General features: G+C 40.1%; 1 protein-coding gene across 1 annotated transcript in view; it reads left to right on the top strand.

Moving 5' to 3' along the window:
• LOC111151679 (replication protein A1) overlaps positions 1-16,541 on the top strand; it is a 76,515-nt gene that overhangs the window by 17,144 nt on the left and 42,830 nt on the right. The window contains exon 5 of the mRNA XM_022509814.1: positions 13,893-13,981. Coding sequence (XP_022365522.1) covers positions 13,893-13,981 — 89 coding nt within the window. The remainder of the gene's footprint in view (positions 1-13,892; positions 13,982-16,541) is intronic.

Below are 16,541 nucleotides of genomic sequence, written 5' to 3'. Positions count from 1 at the left end.
CTTAACCTTGGATATTTTTATAAACAGCAGATGATTTTAGAGATCAATTTGAGATTTAGTTGGTGAGTTTATTCTGCTTAATTTATTACTGATTTTTTTTCTAATTTTTGTGTTTTTACCATGTTTTTGCTTTATTTTTTTTCTTGCCTTGGATTGATTGAATTTTTCCTTTTTTTTCCTCTACTGGTTTGAAATGTACTTTATTTGTGCTGTGTTCTTTTTTTTCATTTTTTGTTTGTTTGTTTGTTTTGAAGATATTCTCACATTAAAAAATAAATCCACATATGAATTAACAGAGATTCTAAAATAGGTCTGTATTTTTACCATCCTCTCAAGTAAAGCAAATGTCTCAAAATGGTCTATATTCAGTGTTTTAGGTCAACTTTCTTTTTATTTCCTTGAATTAGTATAGTCTATATAGACAGCCATTACTTAAACTTTCCCATAGTTAGTTTCCCTTTGTCTCCTTCATCACACTCCTTCCTTTTTAGTTCAGTTCTCATTTTCCTGAAGAATATCTTTTAGCAGCTCTTATAGGGAAGGTTCTTGAATGATAAAAATCTGTCATCTAAAAATGTTTCATTCTCAGTTAAATGAGTTTAGGTGTAGAATTCTAGGTTGACAGTTACTTAGTTCTCTGTAGCATGTAGTGGGATCCTCATCCTGATAGAATTTTGTGTTCTTGTCATTCTGTTCCGTAAAACAACTTCTATTATACAAGTAACATATACGTAAATTATAAAACTCAGATGAATAGGGATTGGCTCCATCAGTAGAGCATGCAACTTCTGGCTGTGAGTTCTAGCCCCACACTAGGTGTGGAGCTTACTTCAGACAAAACAAAACAAAACAAACAAACAAAAAACAACAACAAAGCTTACATACACAGGGGCACCTGGGTGGCTCAGTGGGTTAAAGCCTCTGCCTTCGGCTCAGGTCATGATCCCTGCGTCCTGCTTCAGGCTGCCCCACATCAGGCTCTCTGCTCAGCAGGGAGCCTGCTTCTCTGCCTGCCTCTCTGCCTACTTGTGATCTCTGTCTGTCAAATAAATAAATAAAATCTTTAATAAAAAAAAAAAGCTTACATACACAAAAATAACTGTAATTCCACTGTCTATGAATAACTATTCTTAAAAATTTGTTGTTATCCTTCCAAAATTTTTCTATAAATGTAAGTACTTACAAGTTTGTACTTTTTTTAAAAAAATTCATAATATGTTTTATATACTTTTTTAATAGTGGTCATTTTTACATGTCCCTAGATAAACCTCTATGTCATATACATATATGTAATTCAGTTGGGGGGCGGCAGGCAGAGTAGGCAGAGGAAGCAGCAGGCTCCCCACTGAGCAAGGAGCCCAGTGTGGGACTCAGTCCCAGGACCCTGGGATCATGACCTGAGCCAAAGGCCAAATGCTTAACCAACTGAGCCACCTAGGCATCCCCCCTTTATGTCATATATTACTTAGTATGTCATTGTATAGAATTACCATAATTTAGTTAACATTTAATATTATATAGTATTTCACTATTTGAAATTTTTCACCAGTGCTTCTTAGAATATATTCATAGCTCTTTGTGTATTTTTAGAAAATAAAATTATTTTAATAAAAATGACACACAGAATCATCGATTCAAGTAGTGCAATAAAAGGTACAAAGAAGGAAAAAATTGTCTAAAATTCATAGAACCCAGAAATAACTGTATCATGATTTAATGAGCATCATTCCAGATATCTCACAGTGTGCATTTATCAATAATTGGTGGATAAATAGAAATAATTTTGATAGTGGAATGACAATATATATATTGTTATTGCTCTCTTCCTTCCTGAATATATCAGTCCAAAGCCATTAGGTGGGGCCAGGCAAGGTAGATGTTTACAAGGGAGGGATGGTGGTGGCGGTGGTGATGTCATGGAGCCAGGTATTAGCCCAAAGTGAGGAAGGTATCTTCGTGGGCTAGACAGCGGGTTGGAGAGAGGTAAGGAGAACACAATGTGGGGAGAGGGTGGCCATGGTCCAGAATGGGTTGTCAGAACCCGAGTAGGGTGAGGCAAGAGTCTGTGTGGCTGTTGGACCCTGAGCAAGGGATGAAGGCATCTGGGGGTGTGGGGGTACGGCCCAGCAGCAGGTTGGGGGAGAGGAGGTGCTTGTTTGTAACAGTGTGGTGGCAGTCTTAGAACTAGGTTTGGAAGCTCTAGGAAGGAGCATTCGGAGGAGAGTGTCCATGTGTGTAGCGGTGGCAGGTGGTGACAGGAGATTGGTCACCTGTGAGGGGAATTGATCTAATAAATACAGTGAAGGCTATGGGAGATAGCCAAGGGAGAAATCTGTGATTCTGGATTAGAATGGAAGGTTTCAGAGTGAACTCAAGGTTTTGGTAGATGAGTAGATATAGATGTGAACATTTCATTTGGGGTTTTAAAATGACATTTTTTTGGAGTGCCTGGGTTGCTCAGTCGGTTGAGTGTCTGACTCTTGATCTCAGCTCAGGTCTTGATCTCAGGGTTGTGACTTTCAGCCCTTTTGTTGGGCTCCATGCTGGGTATGGAGCTGACTAAATAAATAAATAAATAGTTCTCTCTTTTTTTTCAATCTTGTTTTATTGTATCTCATTTCAACTCAATTTATTTAAACTAAATACAAAATTTCTCCCATCTCCTACTCCTTGCCTGTAACAACCACCAGTGTGTTTGTTCTCTGTATCTATGAGCTTGTTATTTATTTCTGCGTGTTAAGAGAGATCGTACAGCAATTGCCCTTCTCTGTCTGACTTCACATAATGCCTTGGAAGTCCATCCGTGTTTTCACAAATGGCAAGACTCTGTTCTTTTTTATGGCTGAATAATATTTCTGTGTGTATGAGAGATAATTTCTTTTTTTTAAGATTTTATTTATTTGAGACCATTTCATGAGCAGGGGGGAGGGGCAGAGGCAGAGGGAGAAGCTGACTCCCAGCCACATGGGGCTCAATCCCAAGACTCCCCATCATGACCTGAGCTGAAGGCAGACAGTCAACCAACTGAACCACTCAGGTGCCCTGTGTCACTTCCTTTGTCCATTTATCTGTTGGTGGACACTTAGGTTGTTTCCCTATGTTGACTTTTGTAAATAGTGCTGCAATGAACATGGGGGTGCATATATCTTTTTGAGTTAGTACTTTTGTTTTCTTCGGATGAATACCCAGAAGTGGATTGCTGGATCTTACGGCAGTTTGATTTTTAACTTTTTGAGGAATCTCCATACTGTTTTCCATAGTGGCTACACCAATTTGCATTTATACCAACAGTGCACAAATGTTCCTTTTTCTCCATATCCTTCCCAACACGTGTTATTTCTAGTCTTCTGAATAATAAACATTCTAACAATTGTGAAGTGCTATCTCATTGTGGTTTTGATTTGCATTTCCCTGATTCATGATGTAGAGTATCTTTTCATGCACCTGTTAGCTAACTGTTCCATTGTCTTTGGAAAGACATCTGTTCAGATTTGGTGGGCATATGAGTATACATATATTGTGCATGTATGTGTGTATTCCCTAGATCTGTCTACTGAGAGGGCTTTGGAACAACAACACCCCAATAGCTGTGAGCCCACTTAGCACCAGATCTTGGTTTTTGAATGCCATTTCACACTAAAAGAACTAGGGCTTCTTGGAGGGTGGCTTGGTACCGGCATGGAAATTACAAGATGAGCCTGGAATATCTTAATGTGTCAGATGGTAAGGAAGTGCTCAAAGGGAGATGGGACCCTGTCAAAAAGAGAAACTGGCTTACAGAATCTTACACTTGCCAAATCTAAGGCAATTTATAAACCACAATAAAAATGGGAACAGAGGGGGAATGGACCTTTTTAGAGGGTATGTGCTATGGTGAGTGCTGTGAATTGTGTAAGACTGATGAATCACAGACCTGTACCCCTGAAACAAATAATACATTCTATGTTAATAAAAAAACAACAAAAAAAAATGGGAACAGATTATAGCCTGTTAAATACAATAGGAGTTCATAAGTCCATACTGAATAGAGGAATAAAATGGGGGAAGAGAAAGGCTTTCCTTAAAACAGAGTGCCATCTGGGCGCCTGGGTGGCTCAGTGGTTAAAGCCTCTGCCTTCGGCTCAGGTCATGATCTCAGGGTCCTGGGATCGAGTCCCGCATCGGGCTCTCTGCTTGGCAGGGAGCCTGCCTCCTCCTGTCTCTCTCTGCCTCTCTGCCTACTTGTGATCTGTCAAATAAATTAAAAAAAAAAATTTAAAAAAAAACAGAGTGCCATCTAACAAATGTAGAAGGAATGATGGGATTAGAAAAATCGCCCTTTGGTAACCAACACGGGGTTAGTTTATACAGGAAACAGCTGCTGTGGCTGCTCTCACAAATTAACACAAACTTGGTGGTTTGTTGTTGTTGTTGTTGTTGTTGTTGTTGTTAAAGATTTTATGTACTTGATAGGAACACAAGCAGGGGGAGGAGGAGCGGGAGAAGCAGGCTCCACCTAAGCAAGGAGCCCCAGTGTGAGACTCCATCCCAGGACCCTGGGATCATGACCTGAGCCAAAGGCAGATGCTTAACCCACGAGCCACTCAGGCGTCCCAAACTTGGTAGTTTATATCAACAGAAATTATTTGCCTGGAGGTAGAAGTTGAAATCAGTTTCACTGGGCTGAGATCATGGTGTTGACAGTGGCATGCTCCCTCTGGAAGCTCTAGAGAAGGATCTATTCTTTCCCTCTTCCAGCTCCTGGTAGCTGTTAGCATTCCTTGGCTTTTCAGTACCTCAGTCCAGTCTCCGCCGCCACGGTCCCATTGCCTCCTGTCTGTGTCAGCTCTGCCTCCCTCTTACAGGGATACATGTGGTTGCATTTAGGGCCCAGCAGAGGATCCAGGATAATCTTGAGAAATTTCAATCCTTAATCACATTTGCAAAGTCCCTTGTTGTCCCATTCACAGGTTTCAGGGATTAGGAGGTGGATATCTTTTGGGGGGCCATTCAGTCTACCACAGACGCAGAAATGGGTGAAACTTTGCAGAGTAACAAGTTATTTATGGGGTTAAAGTTCCTACCCACAATGTAATTACTAATTGTTAAAGGAGCAGAGGCTGGGCGCCTGGGTGGCTCAGTGGGTTAAAGCCTCCGCCTTTGGCTCAGGTAATGATCCCAGGGTGTTGGGATCGAGCCCCGCATCGGGCTCTCTGCTCAGCATGGAGCCTGCTTCCTCCTCTCTCTGACTGCCTCTCTGCCTACTTGTGATCTCTGTCAAATAAATAAATAAAATCTTAAAATCTTAAAAAAAAATCTTAAAAAAAAAAAAAGAAATGAGAAGGGTTAGAAAAATTTAAAAAAAAAAAAAAAAAAGAGCAGAGGCAACTTTATAGTGGAAGAACCTGGCAGACAGCACTTTACTGCAATGATTAAGGTTAACATTACCAGCAATGGGACAAATAGAAAATTGTATTGCCTGATAGGATGCAATGAGAACACAGCATCACTAATATTATACTTTTGCCAAGAATGCACAATTTGTATTTAATCATGAGGAAGCCTTAGGTAAATGAAGGGACATTCTACAAAATAAGTGACCTCTGATTTCTTTCTTTCTTTCATTTACTTATTTGAGAGAGAGAGTATGAGCCAGGGAGAGAGCAGACTCCCTGCTGAGCATGGAGCCTAACATGGGGCTCGATCCTAGGACCCCAAAATCACGACCTGAGCTGAAATCAGGAGTCGGATGCTTATCTGACTGAGTCACCCAGGCGTCCCAATGACCTCTGCTCTTCAGATTTCAAGCATGAAAGTAAAAAAGTTGTATACACTGAGAGACTGTTCCAGATTGAAGGAGTCTTGAGAGATTTGATAATTAAATATAACAAGTGATCCTGGACTAGATCCTTTTGCTAATAAGGACATCATTTTTTTTTTTTAAAGATTTTATTTATTTATTTGACAGAGAGAAATCACAAGTAAGCAGAGAGTCAGGCAGAGAGAGAGGAGGAAGCAGGCTCCCTGCTGAGCAGAAAGCCCGATGTGGGGCTCGAACCCAGGACCTGGGATCATGACCTGAGCCGAAGGCAGCGGCTTAACCCACTGAGCCACCCAGGCGCCCCATAAGGACATCATTTAAATAGTTGATAAAACTTGAATAGATTCTATGAATTAAATGGAAAAATTCTTTGGTTATGTTTCAGGTTCAGTGACTTAACCAGGCTATGTCTTAATGTCAGTCGTTATTACTATTTTTTTTTTCTGTTATATGGTATCCCTTTCAGTCTGCAGAGTCTATAATGCTATTTTCTATTTCACTTGAGCTTTAAATTTTACTTATATACTGTCCTCCCTTTGTGTCTTCAGTTTGCTTTAGTCTTTTTTTCTAATGCATATATTGAATTAAGTCAAGATTTTGCAACATAATAGTAGTTCAGTTCTTACCTTTCTCCTTGCTGTTTTTTGACATTTATCATGTTTAAGTGTTAGATGTATAATGGTATTACTTTTGCTCTACTTTTGTCTTAACTTCTTGAGCTCCCTTTTTCTTCCCAATCTCTTGTTTTATCTCATCTTTTGAGTTTTATTTCATTAAATTCTTAGTCCTATTTCTCAAACCACTGTTGGAAAGTATTATTCCCTTTCTTGGATTATGCTTTCTTCTAGATCGGATTCTTTAAATTGTCTCTGCCTCCTTTGTTCCTTTTATTTTTATACACTTTCAAATGTTGCATTGTTGCTTTGTCATTTCTTTTTATCTTGTTCGTGTTTGATGTGGATAGTTCTGTCAGACTTCATATTTGCTTTGACGTGGTTTAGGCCAGGTGCCTCTCCTTGCCAACCTTCCCACATGGGACCTGTTATCTGCCACTCCAGCCCACCATGGAGTGCCTGAGGGGTGCTTTCTATCTATTTTCCTGTCTTCTGAGGTTTGGTTATGAGAAAGGGTAGAGAGCTTTGCTCAGGTTGAGTACAAAAACTTGGGCTTCATTCTCCAATCAGGGGTAGAATTTCACTCCCATGGGCTTTGTTTTATTCCACCACGTCAGAATGGTGGCATGTCTTGTGTTCTTTCTTCTGTTGAGAACCTGTGTGTGTTTGTACAAGTTTATTTACCCTTTACTTTTTTGATGGTCATTTAGGCTTATGCCATACAGGGCTTCAGTTTATCTTTATGCGCTCATGCTATTTCTGAAGCTCAGATTGCTTGAATTAGTATTGTGGGGGTCAAAGGACATGTCTTGCAGAAAATATACCAGTTGATCTACCCATTAGCTTTGTGTAAGAGTGCTTATTTCTGAGTAAGCAAATCCAAAAAAACAGATTAGTGTTTTTCCAGGGTTGGGTAAGTGGAATGGTATGAGTGATATCTCAAAAAGCTGATATCTAAAAAACACAACAAAACAAAAAAACCTATTTTTCCTTAACCTTGTCAACATACTGGATACTCTTATTATTACGAATAATTGTTAATCATCATTTTAATTTATATTTCCCTAGTGAGATAAAGTGTCTTTTCATATGTTCATGGAATCTGTAGTTCTTTTCTTTTTTTTTTTTTAGAGGAGAGAGAGAGCACAGAGGGAAAGTGAGGGAGAAGCAGGCTCCCCGCTGAGCACAGAGCCCAATGTGGGGCTCGATCCCAGAACCCTGGGATCATGACCTGAGCTGAAATCAAGAGGTGGACACTTGATCAGCTGAGCCACCCAGGCGTCCCATATATATTCACGTTGTTGAAGCAACCTTGCAAAATTCGTTTGGTATTTCTTTTTTTGTTTGTTTCCAATTTTTATTTAAATTCTGGGTGCCTCAGTCGATTAAGTGCTGGCCTTAAGCTCAGGTCATGATCCCAGAGTCCTGGGATCAAGCCCTGCATGGGGCTCCCTGTTCAACGGGGAGTCTGCTTCTCCCTCTCCTTCTGTCCATCCTCCTTGATTGCTCTTTCTCTCTCTCTCTCTCTCAAATAAATTCATTCTGATTAGTTAACATACAGTGTAATACTGGTTTCAGGAGTAGAATTTAGTGATTCATCACTTACATATAACACCCAGTGCTCATCCTAATGAGTGTCTTCCTTAATGCCCACATTCCCCACACCTCCCTTTTTCTACCTTCAGTTTGTTCTGTCTACTTTAGAGTCTCTTATGGTTTGCTTTCTTCTCTTTTTCTTTTTTGCCTTTCCATATGTTCATCTGTTTTGTTTCTTAAATTCCACATATCATTGAGGTCATACAGTATTTTCTTTCTCTGACTGACTACTTTTGTTTAGTATGATACACTCTAGCTCCATACATATCATTGAAAATGGCAAGATTTCATTCTTTTTTTTTTTTTTAAGATTATTTATTTATTTATTTATTTGACAGAGATCACAAGTAGGTAGAGAGGCAGGCAGAGAGAGCGGGGGGAAGCAGGCTCCCCACCGAGTGGAGAGCCCGACGTGGGGCTCGATCCCAGGACCCTGAGATCATGACCTGAGCTGAAGGCAGAGGCCTAACCCACTGACAGCCAGGCACCCCAAGATTTCATTCTTTTTGATGGCTGAGTAATAGTTCTTTGTGTGTATACCACACATACCTTTTTTATCCATTTATCAGTTGATGGGTATTTGGGCCCTTTCCATAGTTTGGCTATTGTTGATAATGATCAGTGCCATAGTTTTTGTTCTTTTTCTTTCTTTCTTTCTTTCTTTTTTTTTTTTTAAAGATTTATTTATTTATTTATTTATTTATTTGACAGAGATCACAAGTAGGCAGAGAGGCAGGCAGAGAGAGAGAAGGAAGCAGGCTTCCCGCCGAGCAGAGAGCCCGATGCGGAGCTCAATCCCCGGACCCCGAGATCTTGACCTGGGCCAAAGGCAGAGTCTTTAACCCACTGAGCCACCCAGGCACCCCTTGTTCTTTTTCTTTTTCTTTTTTTTAGTAACAGCTTTATTGAGATATAAGTCACATACAGCTACAATTCATCCATTTAAAGTATAGGATGATTTTTATTTTTTTATTATTTTATTTTTTATTTTTTTGAAGATTTTATTCATTTATTTGAGAGAGAGAGAGAGCGCACATGAGAGGAGAGAGGTCAGCAGGAGAAGCAGAGAGCCTGATGTGGGAATCAATCCCAGGACTCCAGGATCATGACCTGAGCTGAAGGCAGTCTCTTAACCAGCTGAGCCACCCAGGCGCCCCTAGAATGGTTTTTAATATGTTGATAGAGGGCGCCTGGGTGGCTCAGTGGGTTAAGGCCTCTGCCTTCGGCTCAGGTCATGATCTCAGGGTCCTGGGATCGAGCCCTGCATCGGGCTCTCTGCTCAGCGGGGAGCCTGTTTCCCCCTCTCTCTCTGCCTGCCTCTCTGCCTACTTGTGATCTCTCTCTGTCTCTGTCAAATAAATAAATAAAATCTTTAAAAGAAGTAAAATTTTAAAAAATAAATAAAATTTAAAAAAAAGAATAACACAATGGACATTTGGGTGTAAGTTTTTGTGTGGACATTTTCTGTTTTATATATATGTATCTAGGAATGGAATTGTGGGTCATATGGTAACTTTATGATTAAATCTTTGAAGAAGTACCAGACTGTTTTCCGAAGTGGCTACTGATTTATATTCCCACTAGCAGTGTATGAGGGTTCCAGTTTCTTCATGTTGTCACCAACATAGGTAATTAAATCTGCCATGGTGTTTTCAGTTAAAGTGTCATCTGTAAAATAGTTTAGTATCTTCAGGTAAGGTCTTCTTTTACTTTTTTCCCCCCAGAATTTTCTTGGCTGCTCTTCTCTTTATTCTTCCATATGAATTCCAGAGTTATATTGTCAAGCTGAAGAAAACAAAAGTCTCACTGGAATGCAAGGAATTGCATTAAATTTATATAGTATTTGATACTAAGTCTTTTCATTCAACAATATGGTATGGAGGGGCACCTGGGTGGCTAAGTGGGTTAAGTGTCTGCTTTTGGCTTAGGTCATGATCCCAGGGTTCTGCGATCAAGTCTCACATTGGGCTCCCTGCTCGGAGGGGAACCTGCTTCTCCTTCTCCCTCCGTCTGTTGCTCCCCTTGCCTGTGCTCTCTCTCTGTTAAATGAATAAGTAAAATTTTTTAAAAAATATGTTATGGGAACTGAGGGTTGCTGGAGGGAAGCTGAGTGGAGCGATGGGCTAAATGAGTGATGGACATTAAGGAGGGACTGGATGTAATGAGCCTTGGGTGTTAGATGCAACTGATGAATCACTGAATTCTTCCCCTGAAACTAGTAATACAGTGTACGGTAACTAAGTTGAATTTAAATAAAAAATTTTAAAAATAAAAAAGGAATATGATATGTGACCCCACGTATCCCATCATCCAGCTTCAAATTATCACCTGATACTAGTCTTGTTATACTATCTCTCTTCCACATCTACCCTGTTCTATAACTTTGAAGCAAATCTCAGACACCATATTATTTCATCCATAAATATCTTAGTATATATCTTTAAAAGATAACATTTTTTGTTATTTATTTAATTTTTTTTCATAAAAATTTTTTTTTAAGATTTTATTTATTTGACAGAGATCACAGGTAGGCAGAGAGGCAGGCAGAGAGAGAGGGGAAGCAGGCTCCCCACTGAGCAGAGAGCCCGATGTGGGGCTCGATCCCAGGACCCTGAGATCATGACCTGAGCTGAAGGCAGAGGCTTAACCCACTGAGCCACCCAGGCGCCCCTTGTTATTTATTTAATTTAATCATTTTTCTAAAGTAGTCTCCATGGTTGGACTCACAGCCCTGAGATTAAAAGAGTCATGTGCTTTATTGACTGAGCCAGCCAGGCACCCAAAAGACAACTCTTTTTTAAAAAAATACCATTTTACACCAGGAATATTAAATATCCTGTCAGCATTGTTTCCAGCTCTTCGTGTGTGTGTGTGTGTGTGTGTGTGTGTGTGTGTGTGTGTGTTGTGTGAATAATTTCATCTGAATCAGGATCCAAAGTAAAGTTCACACTGTAGTAGGTTGATACTTCTTTTAAGTCTTTTTTTTTTTAAATTTTATTTATTTATTTGACAGAGAGAAATCACAAGTAGGCAGAGAGGCAGGCAGAGAGAGAGGAGGAAGCAGGCTCCCTGCTGAGCAGAAAGCCCGATGCGGGGCTTGAACCCAGGACCTGGGATCATGACCTGAGCCGAATGCAGCGGCCTAACCCACTGAGCCACCCAGGCGCCCCCTTTTAAGTCTTTTTAATCTGTCGGTTCCTCCACTATCTTTTTTCTCCCTTACTGTTTGTTTGTTTTTGTAGCTTTAAGTTTTTACTTAAATTCCAGTTAGTTAGCACCTTACTGTTCATTTGTTAAAGAAGCCAGGTTGGGGCACCTGGGTGGTTCAGTCAGTTAAGTGTCTGCCTTTGGCTCAGGTCATGATCCCAGGGATCGAGGCCCACATCAGGCTCCCTGCTCAGCAGGGAGTCTGCTTCTCTCTCCCTGTCAAATAAATAAATGAAATCTTTAAAAAAAAAAAAAAAAGAGAGAGAGATTAAAATTAAAAAAAGAAACCAGGTCATTTACCTTTTAGCCTCATGCAGTTTCCCACAGTCTGGATTTTGCTGGTTGTATCTTTGTAAAGTTGTAATGTGTCCCTGTCATCTGTGTTTTCTGTAAGTAGATATTGGTATGTTCCTTTGATATGCTGCTGGATTCATCTTGCTAAGTAGGATATATATATATATATATATATATATATATATATATATATATATATATATGTAAAGATAAAATTAATTTTTTGAGCTTATTTTTTCTTAGGTTTTGGTATTTAGCCAATGCTAAATTATTGATAAGCCTGGAGTAATTTGGATAATTTTAGAAGGTAAATATCTACCAGATTTTTTTTTTTTTTTAATTCATTTGACAGAGACACAGTGAGAGAGTGGACACAAGCAAGGGGAATGAGAGAGGGAGAAGCAGGCCTCCCGCTGAGCAGGGAACCTGATGTGGGGCTCGATCCCAGGACCCTGGGATCATGACCTGAGCTGAAGGCAGACGTTTCAGTGATTGAGCCACCCAGGCGCCCCTCTACCAGATATTTCTATCAGATAGTTTTTATAGCAAATCTATATCTAATTGTCAGGAATAGTTTCAAGCTTATTTTATTGAAGTAATATAACTTTGATGTGAAAGCCCGATAAAGGTAACAGAAACTCACCAATTATATATAAAAATCCAAAAATCTAACGATCAGACTATATTTTGACCATTTGAAGAATACGTGATGAAGTTGGGTTTGTTATTGCTTAAATATTGCTCTAGGGGTACCTGGTTGGCTCAGTTGGTTGAGTGTCTGCCTCTTGGTTTTGCTTGGACACGGTCTTGGGGTTGTGGGATTGGGCCCCACATCAGGCTCTGTGCTTGGTGCCAAGTCTGCTTGAGTTTCTCTCTTTCCCTCTCCTGGCCCCTCCCCCTGCTTGTGCACGTGCTCTCTCTCTCTCTCTCAAATAAATAAATAAAATCCTAAAAAAATATGTATATATTGCTTTAAACCATCCACTTCTTTTCATCACCATTGCCATGACTCTAATAGAGGCCACCACCTTTTGGTCTCCTTGCCTCTGGTGTGTTCCCTTCAAATTCCTTCTTCATGCTTCATTTCTTTTTCAAATACACACATGATCATGACATTGTCATTCAAGTCCGTAGTGAGCAACAGCTGTGGATACCTGGAGGCCATCTACTTACATTGAAAGTGCCATCTGGTAGGAGAGATTGATAATAATGAAATGAAGGGTGTATAAAATATTTATATATATATGTAGTTAAATCAACACAAAGTGTATGTTCATAATTCTGTATTAATATATATTAATTAAACCCGAGAGAAGTGATGTGAAGGAAAGAAGTCATGACTGTAGAGAAAAGTATAACAGAAATCCAATCTATGCTAAAGATGAAGGAAGTGTCTCTTGAAGAAGTGGTTTGAGATGAGAGCAAAAAACGAGCTCTAGCTGAGGGCAGAGTGAGAGAAGGCCATGCCAGTCAGTGAGCGGCATGTACAAAGGCTTTGTGGCAAGAGAGAGCATGGCGCAAACCAGGAGCCGAAAGCAAGCAGAATGGCTGGAGAGCAGAGCATCTCAGTGATGAGATGAGCTGGAGAGAGACTGGCAAGGCCAGATCACACAGAGCCTTGTAAGCTGTGTGGGAAAGGTTTTATTTTGGGGCTAAGGTTCTTGGGAAGTTATTGAAAGGTTTTATTTTATTTTTTAAGATTTTATTTATTTATTTGACAGAGATCACAAGTAGGCAGAGCGGCAGGCAGAGAGAGAGAGAGGTAAGCAGGCTCCCTGCTGAGCAGAGAGCCCGATGTGGGGCTCGATCCCAGGACCCTGGGATCATGACCTGAGCCGAAGGCAGAGGCTTTAACCCACTGAGCCACCCAGGCGCCCCTATTGAAAGGTTTTAATCAGAGTCAACAGTAGGTGAAAGAACTCTTGGGTTCTTAGATAATAATTACATTAAAAAATAGTTACAAGCATAATTTTTCACTGGGCAAAGGTAATTGTTTAGGTAAGTATATGTTTCTGAAAACAGATCATCTTTTGTTGTGCCACATATTATTGTGTTTAATCTAAATTCTGATCGTGTCATTTGCTCCTTGAAGATATGGTTTGTGGTAAGGACACTGCATTTTAATTAAAGAACTAGATGGAAAATGAAAACCCTGCAATCATAAAAAGCCTTGGTAATGATGCAGTGAAAGATTAAGGAAAATATTTACATAGGAATTGATATCATATCTTTCTCAAGTTATTCAGTAATGAAAACCCGTTGACGAACGGAAATCGTTTTATTGAAATAATTATTGGGGGAAAGCTTTTTAAGTAGCTTGTCATTTGAAGGGCTTCTGAATTCATTTTTTTCTAACTTGTTTCTTTTCTTTGCCTTCATAGGAGAGTAGTTATTTTGATGGAGTTAGACATTTTGAAATCAGCTGAAGCCGTTGGATTAAAGATTGGCAATCCTGTGCCCTATAATGAAGGTAAAATTCTTTTTTATAGGTTGTAGCTCTCAGTTCAATACGTCTTTATAGATCCAGAATTCTACCTTTTGGGTTCAGTTTGATTTGTTGGTCTTACTAAGACTAGTGATTTGGGGGTTTAGGAACCAGGTTAATCTTTCAGGATTTTCAGTGCTAAAGAAATGATAGTAGGACTCCGGAGGAAAACCCTCTCCTCTGTTTTTCTCCGTGTACAGCTTCTTTCATACTTTTGGCTTGTCTGTCACCAGAAGTGTGGGGTTTGTCCCACATTAAGCAATTCTCTCATTTTCCACGGACACCACCAGTTGTCCTACCATTCAGTTTAGTCATGATACTCTCTATCTGAATTTAGCATCAGATTCCACAGGTAAAGACTGAGGCCCACAGGGCTGCCTCCACACCCCTCTGTTACCCCCAAACCTCAGTTCAGATGCCAATCAAAGGTCCTAGGTAGTTATTTGTGCTTCTGGCCAACTGGCTGAAAATTGGAGTTTCCCACAACCCCCTCCTCAGGTTCAATTAGATTAATGAGCGAGAGTGGCTCAGAGAACTCAGAGAGCAGCCGGGTAGAAGGGGTGTACTGGGCAAGGCGTGTGGGAAGGGGTGCAGAGTTTCTGTACTCTCTCAGGGTACACTGTCCTCCCAGCACTGCCATGTCTTCACCAACAGAAGCTCCCAAGCCCCATCCTTTTGGCTGTTAAGGAGGCCTCCTTAGTTAGACATGATTTTAATAATCATTGGTCATCGATAATTGGTTCAACCTCTAATCCCTCTTCTATCCTCAGAGGTGGGGGGTGGGTGCTGAAAGTTCGAACTCTAATCACATGGTTGGTTCCCCTGGCAACCATCCCCATCCTTAGGGGCTTTCCAGAGTCACTTCACTGACACTCAGGTGTGATTGAAATGGGTTTCCTATAAATAAGCTGCCTGTATTCCTCTTATCACTTTGGAAATTATAAGGGTTTCAAGAGCTCTTTGCCAGGAACTGTGGATGAAGGCCAAAAAATACTTGTTATATCACAATATCACAAGCTCGCATTAGGAAAAGAGGAAAAGTTAGAGAATGTAATGGAAAAATATCCCATTTATAATAGATTAAAAATAAATACATAGGGGCACCTGGCTGGCTTAATCGGAGGAATGCGTGACTTTTGATCTCGGGGTCATGAGTTTGAGGCCCACTATGGGTCTAGTAGAGATTACTTAAATAAAACTTGAAAAAAAAGCAAATATATAGAGGAATGTTAATGAGAAATGTGCTTTCTTAAATGCACGTTTTTGTATGTATGTATGTATGTATTTATTTAGTTTTTTGAAATTGTAAAGCAAGGGGCACCTGGCTGGCTCAGTCAGCAGAACATGTGACTCTTGGTCTCAGGGTCATAAGTTTGAGTTCCATGTTGGGGGTAGAGTTTACTCAATTGAGAAAAAAAAAAAAAATCTTGGGAAAAAAATATACAAATCAAGTGCTCCTGGCTGGCTCAGGCAGTAGGATATGCAGCCCTTGATCTTGAGGTTGTGAGTTTGAGCCCCAGATTGGGTGTAGAAATTACTTAAAAATAAAATCTTTTAAAAACTAATAAAATAAAAACATGTAAAGCATATTATCTGTATTTTTTTGAGAGCACTCGGCATACCAGTAGTCGTTAGAATAATTTCTGTGTTTATTGCCAGGCCGTGAGTAAACTCCATGAAGGTGGAGACCATTATTTGTTTATTCTTCCCTATGTCCCTGGTGCCTAATTTTTATTTTTATTTATTTTATATTTTTATTAAATAAAGGGCAACAACAGTGGCCACCCACCTCTTTGTTTGCCCCTCTGTGATCAAAAGCAGCTTTAAGAGCACAGATCCCCAATATTTGGAGGGCAGGGTCCATTTTGCCTGCCTCATTCCCCACTGTGCAAGCTGCTCTAGGAACAGGTGCACTGCAGCCTGCCACTTAGCTGCGGCTCCAGGGGTGGCTAGTGGTTACTGCGCTAAGAGCTGGAATTGATCACAGTTTACCATCCAGATCTTCTCCTGGGAGTTGCAAGCCTTCCATAGACTCTCAGATTCTATAGTTCTATCAGACAGGTTCTGCCAGTGCAATTATACTCTAGATTAAGAGGTAGATTCCTGGTACTTCTTACCCCGCCATCTTCTCAGAATCCTCTCAGCAGTGATTATCTGTTGACTGAGTTTTATTTTATTTTTTTAAAGATTTTATTTATTTATTTGACAGAGAGATCACAAGTAGGCAGAGAGGCAGGCAGAGAGAGAGAGGAGGAAACAGGCTCCCTGCCGAGCAGAGAGCCCGATGCGGGGCTCGATCCTAGGACCCTGAGACCATGACCTGAGCCGAAGACAGAGACTTTAACCCACTGAGCCACCCAGGTGCCCCAGAGTTTTATTTTCTTGTGAAAATATACGAAAAGGCCCAATGAAATGAGAACAATTTAATTACTTTAAATAAGAGACAGTGATCATTCTAGAGAAAGGCAAAGAATCGTGTGAAAGGAGATGGCTTATCTGCCCCCCACCAAGCCTAATAAAAATAAAATTAAAAAATAAATAAATA

The sequence above is a fragment of the Enhydra lutris genome, unplaced genomic scaffold (genome assembly GCF_002288905.1).
Source record: "Enhydra lutris kenyoni isolate GAN:26980312 unplaced genomic scaffold, ASM228890v2 scaffoldscaffold26, whole genome shotgun sequence".
NCBI lineage: Eukaryota > Metazoa > Chordata > Mammalia > Carnivora > Mustelidae > Enhydra > Enhydra lutris.
Note: the sequence above shows the minus strand (reverse complement) of the source record. Positions and strands in the feature narration are given on the sequence as shown.